The sequence below is a fragment of the Sebastes umbrosus genome, chromosome 23 (assembly GCF_015220745.1).
Source record: "Sebastes umbrosus isolate fSebUmb1 chromosome 23, fSebUmb1.pri, whole genome shotgun sequence".
NCBI lineage: Eukaryota > Metazoa > Chordata > Actinopteri > Perciformes > Sebastidae > Sebastes > Sebastes umbrosus.
Window position 1 is genome coordinate 3,766,481 of NC_051291.1, and position 12,066 is coordinate 3,778,546.

At 38.2% G+C, this 12,066-nt stretch overlaps 1 protein-coding gene across 1 annotated transcript; it reads left to right on the plus strand.

The window, feature by feature from the left end:
* Positions 1-6,503: 6,503 nt before the first annotated feature.
* LOC119482735 lies at positions 6,504-9,166 on the plus strand. The gene is made up of 2 exons (XM_037760567.1): positions 6,504-6,764; positions 7,946-9,166. Exon 2 carries the CDS (start codon positions 7,955-7,957, stop codon positions 8,846-8,848), a length of 894 nt encoding a protein of 297 aa, XP_037616495.1. The 5' UTR covers positions 6,504-6,764; positions 7,946-7,954; the 3' UTR covers positions 8,849-9,166.
* The last annotated feature ends 2,900 nt before the right edge of the window (positions 9,167-12,066 follow it).

Genomic DNA, 12,066 nt, shown 5'->3' on the forward strand with positions numbered 1-12,066 from the left:
TAGAACTTACATCCACCAATATTTCCAGTTTCACTCCTATCTATATTCTGAAGGTTCATTCAGAGGGGCCTGTTAATATATAATTCATAGCCTGATTTATGTAACATTTTATTTCCCAAAACATGGTGAAAATTGTTTTTTTTACTTTAATGTGTCAACAAAATTAAACAAGAATGTTGAACCTGGCTTTATCCAATGTCCAGATTTATGTTCTGGAAATGTACTGTATGCAAATTAGCCCACATTTAATAAGATAATGTATTATTTGAATATTTAAAGATATTTTCAGAAATGTTGTTGTAGGGACCTGCCATTTCTGGTGGCAGACAGGGTGACTGTCTTCTCAGGATCCTTGAGAAGATGCTCTCATTGGCCGTGAGCTCAGCTCAATCGTCATTGGCCGCTGTAGCAATTCACACCTAGGTGTGAAAATTCACCCAGAACAAAACCAGAGGAATGTCCTTTGTTCCTCCTCTTTCTACTCTTCATCTCATCTCTCCTGACCTGCGAGAGGTGAGCTGCCGCTCTCCAGAACATGCAAAGCAGTTCTGCTTCTGATCTATGGTCTGTTAGGAAACAGCCATTTCAACACAAGGAACCAAAAGGCAGAAGACGCGAGAGCCTGCCTTCTCGCAGTTAGCACCAAGCTAACCAATCTGCACAGCAAAGACGACATCTTTGATTTGGAACCACAACTTCACAAACCCTGTTCTTCCATGGATCGGTAACTTACTGGGCTTACCTTAGCATTAGCAATCGCACATGGCTGAGCAAGACTGTCCAACTTTGATTTCTAGAATTACCTGTATTAATATGTTTAATGTTATTCATTGAGTTTGACTGTGGTGATTCATTTGTAGTTATTTGTATTTGGGTATCTGGCTTCGCCACATCTGATGTGTTTAGTTTATGCTTCACATAGACAAGGTCTTGCATGCACACTAACCATCTTTTCTAACCCACTGCATATCTAACACACATTAAGATCACATACATAAATTGTGAATTAGTTAAACATAAACATACAGCTTCAGATAATCTTAACCCCACATCACCCCCCCTCCTCTCTGTCCTTCTTGAGCCCATGTGCTCCGAAGAACAAAGAGGTCATGTGATGATATGCTGGCGGCCATCTTTGATTCCGCCATCTTTGTAGTTTTACAGTGCTCGCCATTTTGTCTAGGCCATACAGACATCCTGAGACAAGAAGCCATCTTGTCTAGAGTCACTCTCTCTCTCTCTCTCTCTCTCTCTCTCTTTCTCTCTCTCTCTCTCTCTCACACACACACACACACACACACACACATGTTTACACACTTTGTTTGGTTTGTTTAATTTAGTTATTTAGTTAGATTGATATTGTGTTTTAAACCTTTATTAACTTGTAAATAAATGTTTGTGGAATATACATGCTGGTCTCTTTAATATTGCACAACAGTGAATAATGCCAACCTCTGCTATGTCAAGAACTCCGATATCCTTCAACCTTTACTATCTAGTTTGGTTATAGTTATTAATTTAATTATTAATCAACGTTCCAAATTGATAGTTTAGCATATATAATGAGACTATATTAATGTTTTGGTCATTGATCCCTGATTCCAGGGTGGTGCCCCGTTTATTATTGATGTTTGTTGATAATCTTTATTAATATTAATAATTCTATTATTATTTATTTATTATTTTGCTAATAACCAAAACCTATTAAGTAGAATCCCTACATTGTAATACAAAAAATAATTGTCTTAATGTAAGTTATCAACTGGGGAAGTTTCATGGTGATGTCTATTAGTTACATTTTTACCCTATTCACCTGGATATCCCCCTTTAAAGCTCAAGTAGGTAGAAATGGAGAAAATATGATTATGAAAAGTTATTTTTATAAAACGGTCACTATATCCTGGCAGTAGTGCATGAGACAGGTAATCTGAAAAAAATCATGTTCCTCAGTGTCCTCCGGTGCTCCTAATGACATCTGCAAGAATTCACAGACCGGAGGAAAACAAGCAGTAAGAGCTGATCTGAAGTCTTGCTCTGAGCAGCTGGCAATCACTCGTAAAATCTGATCAAACGGTCGAACTAGGCAGCGCTGATCCAATATGAATCAATATTCTGTTACTGTAATGCCTATTTCTCACCTCAAATGTTTTCAGAATCATCTTGTAGTGTACTGTTTAGCTGTATCTGTTGAAGAAATACCAAGAACCGTCCACCAGCCGGAGCAAACTTTCTCATTTTACAGCTAAACAGTACACTACAAGATGTTTCTGAAAACATTTGAAGAGAGAAATAGGCATTACAGTAACAGAACATTGATTCATATTTGATCAGCGCTGCCTAGTTTGACCGGTTGATCAGAGTTCTCGAGTGATTGACAGCTGCCTCCATTGAATGAACAGCCAATAGGAACGCTCTCTCTCTCTCGCTAGATTTTTTAAAAGCCTGAAAACAGAGCCATATGCAGAAGTCTAGTTTCCTCTCAGAACACTTGAATTACAATATGCTGAAAGGTTATTATGGAATTTTGCCCGATGATGCCAAAAATATTCTGCCTACTGCTGCTTTAATTGAAGAAGTTTCAAGAAGGCTGGGAGAAAGTGGCCTGTGATCTGAACCGCAGGGCTGGAGGGTCCTGGTTCTACATGTGGGTGAAGAGAGAAACCAACCTACATCTGCGACGTCGCCGTCACCGATTCCTTCAAATCCGACGAAGAGTACTTTCGGGATGGTTACATCCGTGTGGATGAAGACGCTCACAGGGGTGTCGGAAGAGAGTACATCTTCATCTGGTACCGTCTGACCACCGATCCCTATCGTGCACTCAGCGATCTGAAAGTCTCCACCACTGAATGCGAGTTTCAGGCCCTTCAGCAGCAGCAATACCAGCCAGTGAATCTAAACGTCCACGAGTTGTGCGGAAGCCCCCCGCTGTACCTGTGGTACAAGAGAGAGGAATCCGGCAAGCCCATCAAGGCCATCACCCTGGTCCTCGACACTGCTGCCGTTCCAGTGTACAAGAAGGCTGGTATCCCTGTTATTGAGAAAGATCTCAACCCGGGCACTAAAGACCACATTGAGTACCTGTGTTTTAATCAGTGAAAGCCTGAGAGGGTCTTCCTTTCTCTTTTTCTATATAAAACAATGTGATTAATTATATAACAGTAATACTACCGGTGAAATCAGAAAGTATCAATGGTATATGGGTTCTACTGTTAAACTCAATGAAATCAAACTATATCAAATGGCTGTTCAACACCAATGTTAATGAATGATTGAATATTAAGGCTCTGTATCACTTAATTCTGCACATTTCCTGCTTAATCAATAAAGATAACTTTGCATGTGAAGTGTGTTTGCTTCAGTCTCTACAAAATAGAAACTTTACTTTGAGTATTTTAAAGGTCCCATATTATAAAAAGTGAGATTTCCATGTCTTTTATATCATAAAGTTGGTTTAAGTGCTATATAAATACAGTAAAAATATAAAATACACTCCATCCACAGAGAAATTAACAGCCCGTATTCAGAAACTGTGCTTTTGAAACACGCCGTCAGGATTTTTGTCCATTTGTGATGTCACAAATATACAATATTTAGACCATTTCACAGTTTTAAACATAAACATACTAAATGTGTCCCAGTTTATTTCCTTTTGCAGTATCAAACTGCTAAAAGGGACATTTTTATGTGAAAAATGAAAGTACAAAAAAGTAATGCTGATATTGTTCACAGAAAAATTCTAAATCAACAAGGGTAGTCAATCGATTAAAATATATAATTGTGATTAATTGCACATTTATAGGTTCAAAATGTACCTTAAAAGGAGATTGGTGAAGTATTTAATGTTCTTATCAGCATTGGAGTGGACAAATATGCTTGCTTTATGCAAATGTATGTATATATTTATTATGTGAAATCAATTAAAAACACAAAACAATGACAAATATTGTCCAGAAACGAAATTTACCGTAAAAATGTTTTTTCTCGCCAAAATTTAGTGTAACTTTGGAGCGTTAATTAGCCTCCTTCCTGACAAGCTAGTATGACATGGCATATAGCTTTAAAACTGAGCCCACTACAATCTAAAAATCTCAAGAAACTGGCAAATTTGCATGAACGCGTAATTATCACGTTAACTTTGACAGCCTTGACTTTAATACAACTACTTTTTAGACGTTCCAGTTCTATGTTAGAAAATATAGCCTATCCTTCTTTATTCTGCAAATCAGCTACACAGTATATGATAATAGGGTCATGGTCTTGGGTTTTTGTTTTGTCTGTTTCCTGTTTTATTTTGAAGTAAGTGTGTGTGTGTGTGTGTGTGTGTGTGTGTTCAGGACTTGACCATAGACAAACACACATGTTTCTATGAGGAAGTATAGATCAAGGGGAAAAAAAGTCCTGCCATGCACAATATGCCCTTTTGATTTTATTTGAAGCAGATATGACTTACACGGAACTGAAAATAAACAGATTTTATTTTCTCGATACATACTTCCTCAAAGTCCTGCCAAACACCAAGCATGGTCCCAAACCACGCTCTACATTTTTATTGTAATTCAATCTTGTCTAAAAATATGTTTACAATGAAAAAAATATCCACCGTGTGGATAAAGAGAGGGTAACTGTCGTAATGAATACCACAGCATATGAAACAAAAGTTAAGACGACTGCATTTATATTAGGGACGTACCCAAATCTGAATACGTTATTCAGGAAAGCACAGATGATGTGATGGAAACAGATTTTTCTTCAACCCAAAGTTGCTTGTTATTATTCAGCGGGGAAAAACAGCCATGATTGGCATGTCAGTTATGCATCTTCAAATCCATTCATATCATTGTGGATACCATTCTGTTTGCAACGTAGGACTTTTACTTCTCTAACTAGTTAATTTACTACACATTATTGAACCGAATTGGTTCCTTCGAGGTGATACGTGTAAATGTATCAAACCTTTCTATCCTATCAAACCCGAGTTTTTCTACTTTTTGCAAAATGCTGTCAGTTTCTCTGGGACACATGCATGTTCGATACATCAGACCAGAACATAACGGGTACTTCGCAAAAAGTCAAGGCCACGCTCCCTTTTGGGGGATAGAAAACTAAAGATCCCATCGACTTCAATGCAATTTGACGTATGTTTGGATTGTAATTTTGCAATCATCTCTTGTCATACAAATGTTTGTTTTATACGCATGTCTAATAATTATTTTGTGACCTTGCCTGAACCTGAGCGTTCCCGATACCATAATAAATTAAGGTTGATTGTAGTGGCCGGATATTGCTTATCCAAACTTCTATACATATCTGATTGATTCACGTTAGGTTAAGTGTTTATCTCTACATAACCAGCCTGTTAATAGCCAACTGTTTGACCTTTGATGTGGTATTTGGAAATAGAAAAATTCTTTGGAATATGACTCTTCACAGGTAATGATTGCACAAGGACTGTCCAACTGGGAGGATAATTGCAACAGTTATAAAGAAAGATTCTTTGGAATAAAACTGATTGCACAATGACCGACCAACTTGTACAAGGAAGTAATAAAAGAATAAGCAAATAACTGAAAGTTAAGAAAATAAGACGAGTTTTAAATTGGAATTTAAAGGCTTCAAATGTCTGATATTAGCAGGAAGGTTATTCCAGAGGAAGGGGACATGATAGGAACTCTGGGGACAGACAGGAGTCCTGTATTCTCAGAGAGGACATCACAGGATTCAATATTTTGAATATGTTTTTTCTCTTTTTCTATATAAAACAATGTGATTATTATATCACAGTAATACTGTTGGTAATATCAGAAAGTATCAATGGTATATGGGTTCTACTGTTAAACTCAATTAAATCAAATTATTTCAAATAGCTGTTGTTCAACGATTTTAATGAATGACTGAATATTAAGGCTCTGTATCACTTTATTCTGACAACTTTGCATATGAAGTGTGTTTGCTTCAGTTTCTACACAATAGAAACTTAATTTTGAGTGTTTTCATCATCTTATTCCCATCATGCTGACAAACCAGGGTCCATATTTATCAGACTGCTAAAAGGGACATTTTGGACTAAAAACAAAGTAAAAAATCCTTTGCTTTTATTACTCGTGAACCCTAGATTAAAACTTTCTAATGGGTAAGGGTTAGGGTTTGCTTCTCTGCGTGGTGCGGCGTGTTTTCCTAGCGGTTTTTAGACACGCATAAAAGTTAAAATATTACAATACAATAAGTTAAATATTAAAATACAATACCCATCCACCGTAACCCTCCTGTCTACATGGCATTTGTCTCTCTTTATACTAACTGGTTACACACATTGATTTTGTGGTATATATATATGAATTACAGTGCATTGCTTTTCTTTGCTATAGTTCTGAATGGAAGGTTGGACCGGTTCACCATAAAGACATGATTTAAAATATTAAGATATTATGTTTTATCCAGATTGAACCTTTCTGCTGCATTGAACTTGAAATGAGTATATAGGGTATGGGTATATATAGGGTGTGGGACAAGGCAGACTTTGTGCTTGTTTTAACAGGAATTTAGATGTTGAATGTGATAACAGTCACTTAAAGGTAAGATATTAATCTCTTTTGGTTAGGTATTAATTTCTTTGGAAAATGAGGCTATAACAGGTAGTGATTGCACAATGAGCCAGAGCATCTCTGTTCTGTATATAAAGGCAGCTCATTTGTGGTCAAGTACAACAGAATTCAGAAGACCAGCTGACTTCTTACTGCCGATCACCGACTGTCAACAGACACGTAAGTCTTTAAGAGTTTATTATTTCCTTGATGTAGACCATTCATTTTTCTATTTCAGATCATGCACTTGTCAGTTTTGAGATTTGAGGCTATTTTGCTTCCATAACATGTCTTCTTTCAGACCAATGGAAAGAAAACATCCAAAATACACATTTAGGTGTTTATTTTATTACATTTTGTATATTTCTGTCTGTAGATTTCTCCTAAATTCACCCAAAAGTTAGCATTAGATAATGCTTCATTTACATATTTAAACATAGCATTTCAGAAAACTTGTGATACAAAAAATAATTTTCTTAATGTAGTTATCAACTGGGGAAGTTTCATGGTGATTCCTATTAGTTAAATATTTTAAACTATTCACCTGTAGTGTTTTCAAAATATAGTGAATTTCACAATCCATATCTTTAAAGGCTGTTTTCTCAAAATGAGTTCTTTCTCAGACTCTGAGTCAGAAATCTTGACTTCAGCAACACTTACATCCACCAAACTTTCCCATTTCAGTCCTATTTATATTATGAAGGTTTTTACTGATGGGCGTGTTCATATTTCATTCATAGCCTAATTTATAGAACATTTTATTATTAAAAACATGGTTAAAATTAATTCTTTTTTATGGCTGTTGACAGTGTTTTCTGATTTATGGAATGATACAAAGAGATATCCGTAGATATCTGTAGATTCTCTCCTCATTTTACAGTTTAATAATACACTAGAAGACGTTTCTGAAAACATTTTATGCAAGGAATAGAAAAAGAAATAGTTCCCGAGTGATTGACAGCTGCCTCTGTTGAATGAACAGCCAATAGGAACGCTCTCTCTCTGAAATGACCTGTGATTGGTCAAAGTCTTCCGTCAAGGTCTAGAGTTTCTAAGGCCTGAAAACAGAGCCATGAGGAGGAGCAGAAGTCTAGTTATCTCTCAGAACACTTGAATTACAATATGCTGAAAGGTTATTATGGAATTGGATTATGAATATATGGATTATATTCAGTGTAAATTGGTGCAGTATGCATGCACATTTAATATATTATTTATTTTAGATGTCATTGTGGTGATTCATATTTGACAACTGATGTTTAAATTTGTCATGATTATATTGGATCTTACCTGAAAAGGCACAGTAATGCTGGTAACTTGTCATATTCTGTTTACTCACGATTTGTCTTTCTTTAATGCAGTTACCCACTATGGCCGGCTACATCACACACATTCGTGTGCACCAGCACGGAGCTGATGAGAAAAGCCTCAACTCACAAAGCTTCAAGAAAATCAATGTTAATCTGAACAAAGGGACAGAAAGAAAAGCCAGCCATCTTTGGTTCAAAAAAGGAAACGACGATCCACCAATCACCAGGATTCAACTCACATTCAACGATGAGATGAGTGTTGGATTGATCAAAGCAGGGTACAAAAAGCTCCCTGATCCAATCATTCCAGCACCAGGAGCTGATCCCATCTATATTTGGTTCTTCCAAGGGTCTGGAGAGTATCATACTCCCATAGTGGAGCTTGATTTCACTTCAACTGCAGAAGAGGAAGCCAAGAAGTTTCAAGAAGGCTGGGAGAAAGTGGCCTGTGATCTGAACCGCAGGGCTGGAGGGTCCTGGGTCTACATGTGGGTGAAGAGAGAGAAACCAACCTTCATCTGCGACGTCGCCGTCACCGATTCCTTCAAATCCGACGAAGAGTACTTTCGGAAAGGTTACATGCGTGTGGATGAAGACGCTCGCAGGGGTGTGGGAAGAGGAAACACCTTCATCTGGTACCGTCAGACCACCGATCCCTATCGTGCACTCAGCGATCTGAAAGTCTCCACCACTGAATGCGAGTTTCAGGCCCTTCAGCAGCAGGAATACCAGCCAGTGAATCTAAACTTCAACGAGTGGATCGGAAGCCACCCGATGTACCTGTGGTACAAGAGAGAGGAAGCCGGCAAGTCCATCAAGCCCATCAAGGCCATCACCCTGGTCCTCGACCCTGCTGCCGTTCCAGTGTACAAGAAGGCTGGTATCCCGGTTATTGAGAAAAATTTCAACGCGGGCACTAAAGGCCACGCTGAGTACCTGTGTTTTAATCAGTGAAAGCCTGAGAGAGTCTTCCTCATGGTGGCAGAGCTGAGAATCCCCAACACTCACAATGTTAAATCATTTTGATGATGGCGTCTACAATCCTTTTTCTCTTTTTCTATATAAAACAATGTGATTAATTATATTACAGTAATACTACCGGTGAAATCATAAAGTATCAATGGTATATGGGTTCTACTGTTAAACTCAATGAAATCAAACTATATCAAATGGCTGTTCAACACCAATGTTAATGAATGATTGAATATTAAGGCTCTGTATCACTTTATTCTGCATATTTCCTGCTTCATCAATAAAGACAACTTTGCATGAGAACTGTGTTTGCTTCACTCTCTACAAAATAGAAACTTTACTTTATTGTTACCTTATTCCCATCATGCTGACAAACCAGGGCCTGTATTTATCAAACTGATAAAAGGGACATTTTTATGTGAAAAATAAAAGTACAAAAAAGCTGATACTGATATTGTTCACAGAAAAATTACTACAACTAGGGTTGTCAATCGATTAAAATGTTTAATTGTGATTAAGCACACATTTTTTATCTGTTCAAAATGAACCTTAAAGGGAGATTTGTCAAGTATTTAATACTCTTATCAACATGGGAGTGGGCAAATATGCTTGATTTATGCAAATATATGTATATATTTATTATTGGAAATCAATTAACAAAACAAAACAATTATTGTCCAGAATCTCAATTTAGCATAAAAAATAAGTTCAAATCATAACATGGCAAACTCAAGCCCAATAAACAAAAACACATTTGTGTTAACACGTTATTATCGGGTTACCTTTGACAGCCCAAAATCAACATCTTCTCCCATTCTTTAGTCTCTAAAAAACAATCTTATTTTTACTTTCTATATTTGCCTTGGAGTGGAAATCATTCCAATAAAGTTGCATTTTACCGAAAGAAATTATACAGAACACTAACCCTTTATAATTAACCACATCTCCACATGTAAAGGACTAGTGCGCGCACCAGATGGTGTTCAAATCCATGCAAATAAACATGTAATCGAATTGTTGTAAAACATACAATTCTGAAACCTTGTTTCCACCCGGCACGTTCAAAAACACAATATTAAAGCTAATGCTTCGATTCCATTAAACAAACCAAACGTTTATTTCATGTACCATCAGTTTTGAGGCCAGCACATGAAGAAATGTTATGTCACGTTATTGATCTTAAAGTAAATTATACACTTAGTTATATCTTATTAGATTGTATTTGTTTACACATATGAAAAAGGTACAAGTAGAGATTACATAAACAACAACAAATGTGATGGAGAGGAATACATATTGGCAATAAAAAGGATTTTAACATGTGTGAAAACTTACATACAGTCCCTTTAAGGTTAAAGTTAAGGTTTTTTTATATACCAGAGAGGGACTTTAAGGCCACACAGAAAGAAAGCCACGAGAGCTAGATCACAATATATACATTTCTATTCAAGCTAATAATTATACTGAGAGACAGCCTGCCTACCAAATTTCAAGTCTTCAGATATCCTGCTGACAGAGAGACAAACAAATAAACCACCAGGTGGAAACAGAACCTCCGTGGTGGAGGGAATAATCCTTCAGCGTGTCAGCACAATGAATAAATAATATCTGTGTGTATTTCCATTAACAGTCAGCACACGAGATCACCTGGACGAGACCGGCGGCTCTCATTACACTCAACTCCTCCCGCTCTCCTCCCGCTCTCTTCCTGCTTCAGACCCCCTCTAATAACCGAGCACGAGCCCGTCATTAATTCTGCCTGGTAACCAATCCCAACCCGCGCTTTAAAGACGCAACCCCCCCCCCCCCCCCCCCCACCCCCCCATCCATCCCTCTGTCTCATTAGCATGCCATGCTTTGGCGGAGGCTGCGCATGCCGATGATGGCTGGAGACCCTCAGGCAGAGTTTCAGGCTAGATTTTAATGGGGCGGGAAGGGTCAACAGGAGATGAGAGAACAATAAGCCTCTCCAGTTCCCTGTGATAGGCGTTTCAGCACCCCAGGGTGGTGGTGGTGATGGTGGTGGGGGGGGGACCTGTTGGGGTTTGAATGCACAAGAAGTTGACCTTCAAAACAGTGTCAAACTCTGTTCCCTGTAACGCTGCGGAGTTTCAGGTCGGCTGCCTTTGAGTCCTGGCGGTTGGCAATTAGCTGTCACATCGGCATACAGGCCGACCGCACTTCGCTACCGATGTTGTGGTAATAGGTTAAATACTGAAGGGATGCAGGCGGCCCAGTGGAGATGTTACCATTGTTTCTGATGTGGCGTTGAGCTGCTGATTGCCTTCCATCTACCTCTCCCAGTAGCTCTTATTCCTCTGATTTACTTTCCTCTTTTTCTTTTACATGGGCTGCATACACATGAAACAGGATGATATATATATATTGCGTGTGTAGCTGCTTAAGCTACCCCGGCTCTAACCCTTTTGGTGCCTCGGTGAAATTTGGATTTGGAGCCCCCCCCGCCGCTGCCTATGGTGGCAACGCCACTCTAGGCCCGTAAACCACAACAAACAGCAGACATCACAATGGTTTTAAGACAAAATTCAGATTTTTATTTTCATAAATAACTGTATTTCTTATAAAAATATATAATAATATAAATAAACTGCTGGTCCCTGATATTGTTGGCTTAAAAGTGTTTAGTCAGTTTCACTACAATTTACACTTTTATTAACAAATAAGTACGGCCGGGCAGATGAAAAGTGTAAGAACGAGAGTTATAGGGGTGAAAGGTGTATGTCTTTCTTTCTTTCTTTCTTTTTTGATTCGTTACCTCAATGCAGAAAATGAGGAAGGGCGCCCACCAGCATTTATTTTTTTTATTTTTTTTAAGAGGGCGACCAGCGAAAGCCCTGCAGATATTTACCTACAGTATGCCTTAAGCCGGCCCTGCCCTGCTGCATGCATCTGGGTGGGAGCAGCCGCCACATGTTTATGTATAAATAAATATATATATGTACTGTGTGTCCCTGTGCGCTCACTTACTGAGCACTTTTGCCCCCGGGCGTCAGGCTTATGCCCAAGCGGCAAAATATGACAAAAAAGGTTTTGAGATCAAATCGTTGTCAGCTTGTCACACAGCTACTTTCGTCACTTTTTGCGTGGCCAAATGAGCGCAACACCATGAAAGCCTTCAGAGAGAGACTGTCCCGAAGTGTGTGCTGTTATCCCAATTTATTACACGGTTGTGTTGAATA

Excerpts from the sequence above, each read along its gene's own strand:
- LOC119482735 (XM_037760567.1), top strand. The coding sequence starts at position 7,955 with ATGGCCGGCTACATCACACACATTCGTGTGCACCAGCACGGAGCTGAT.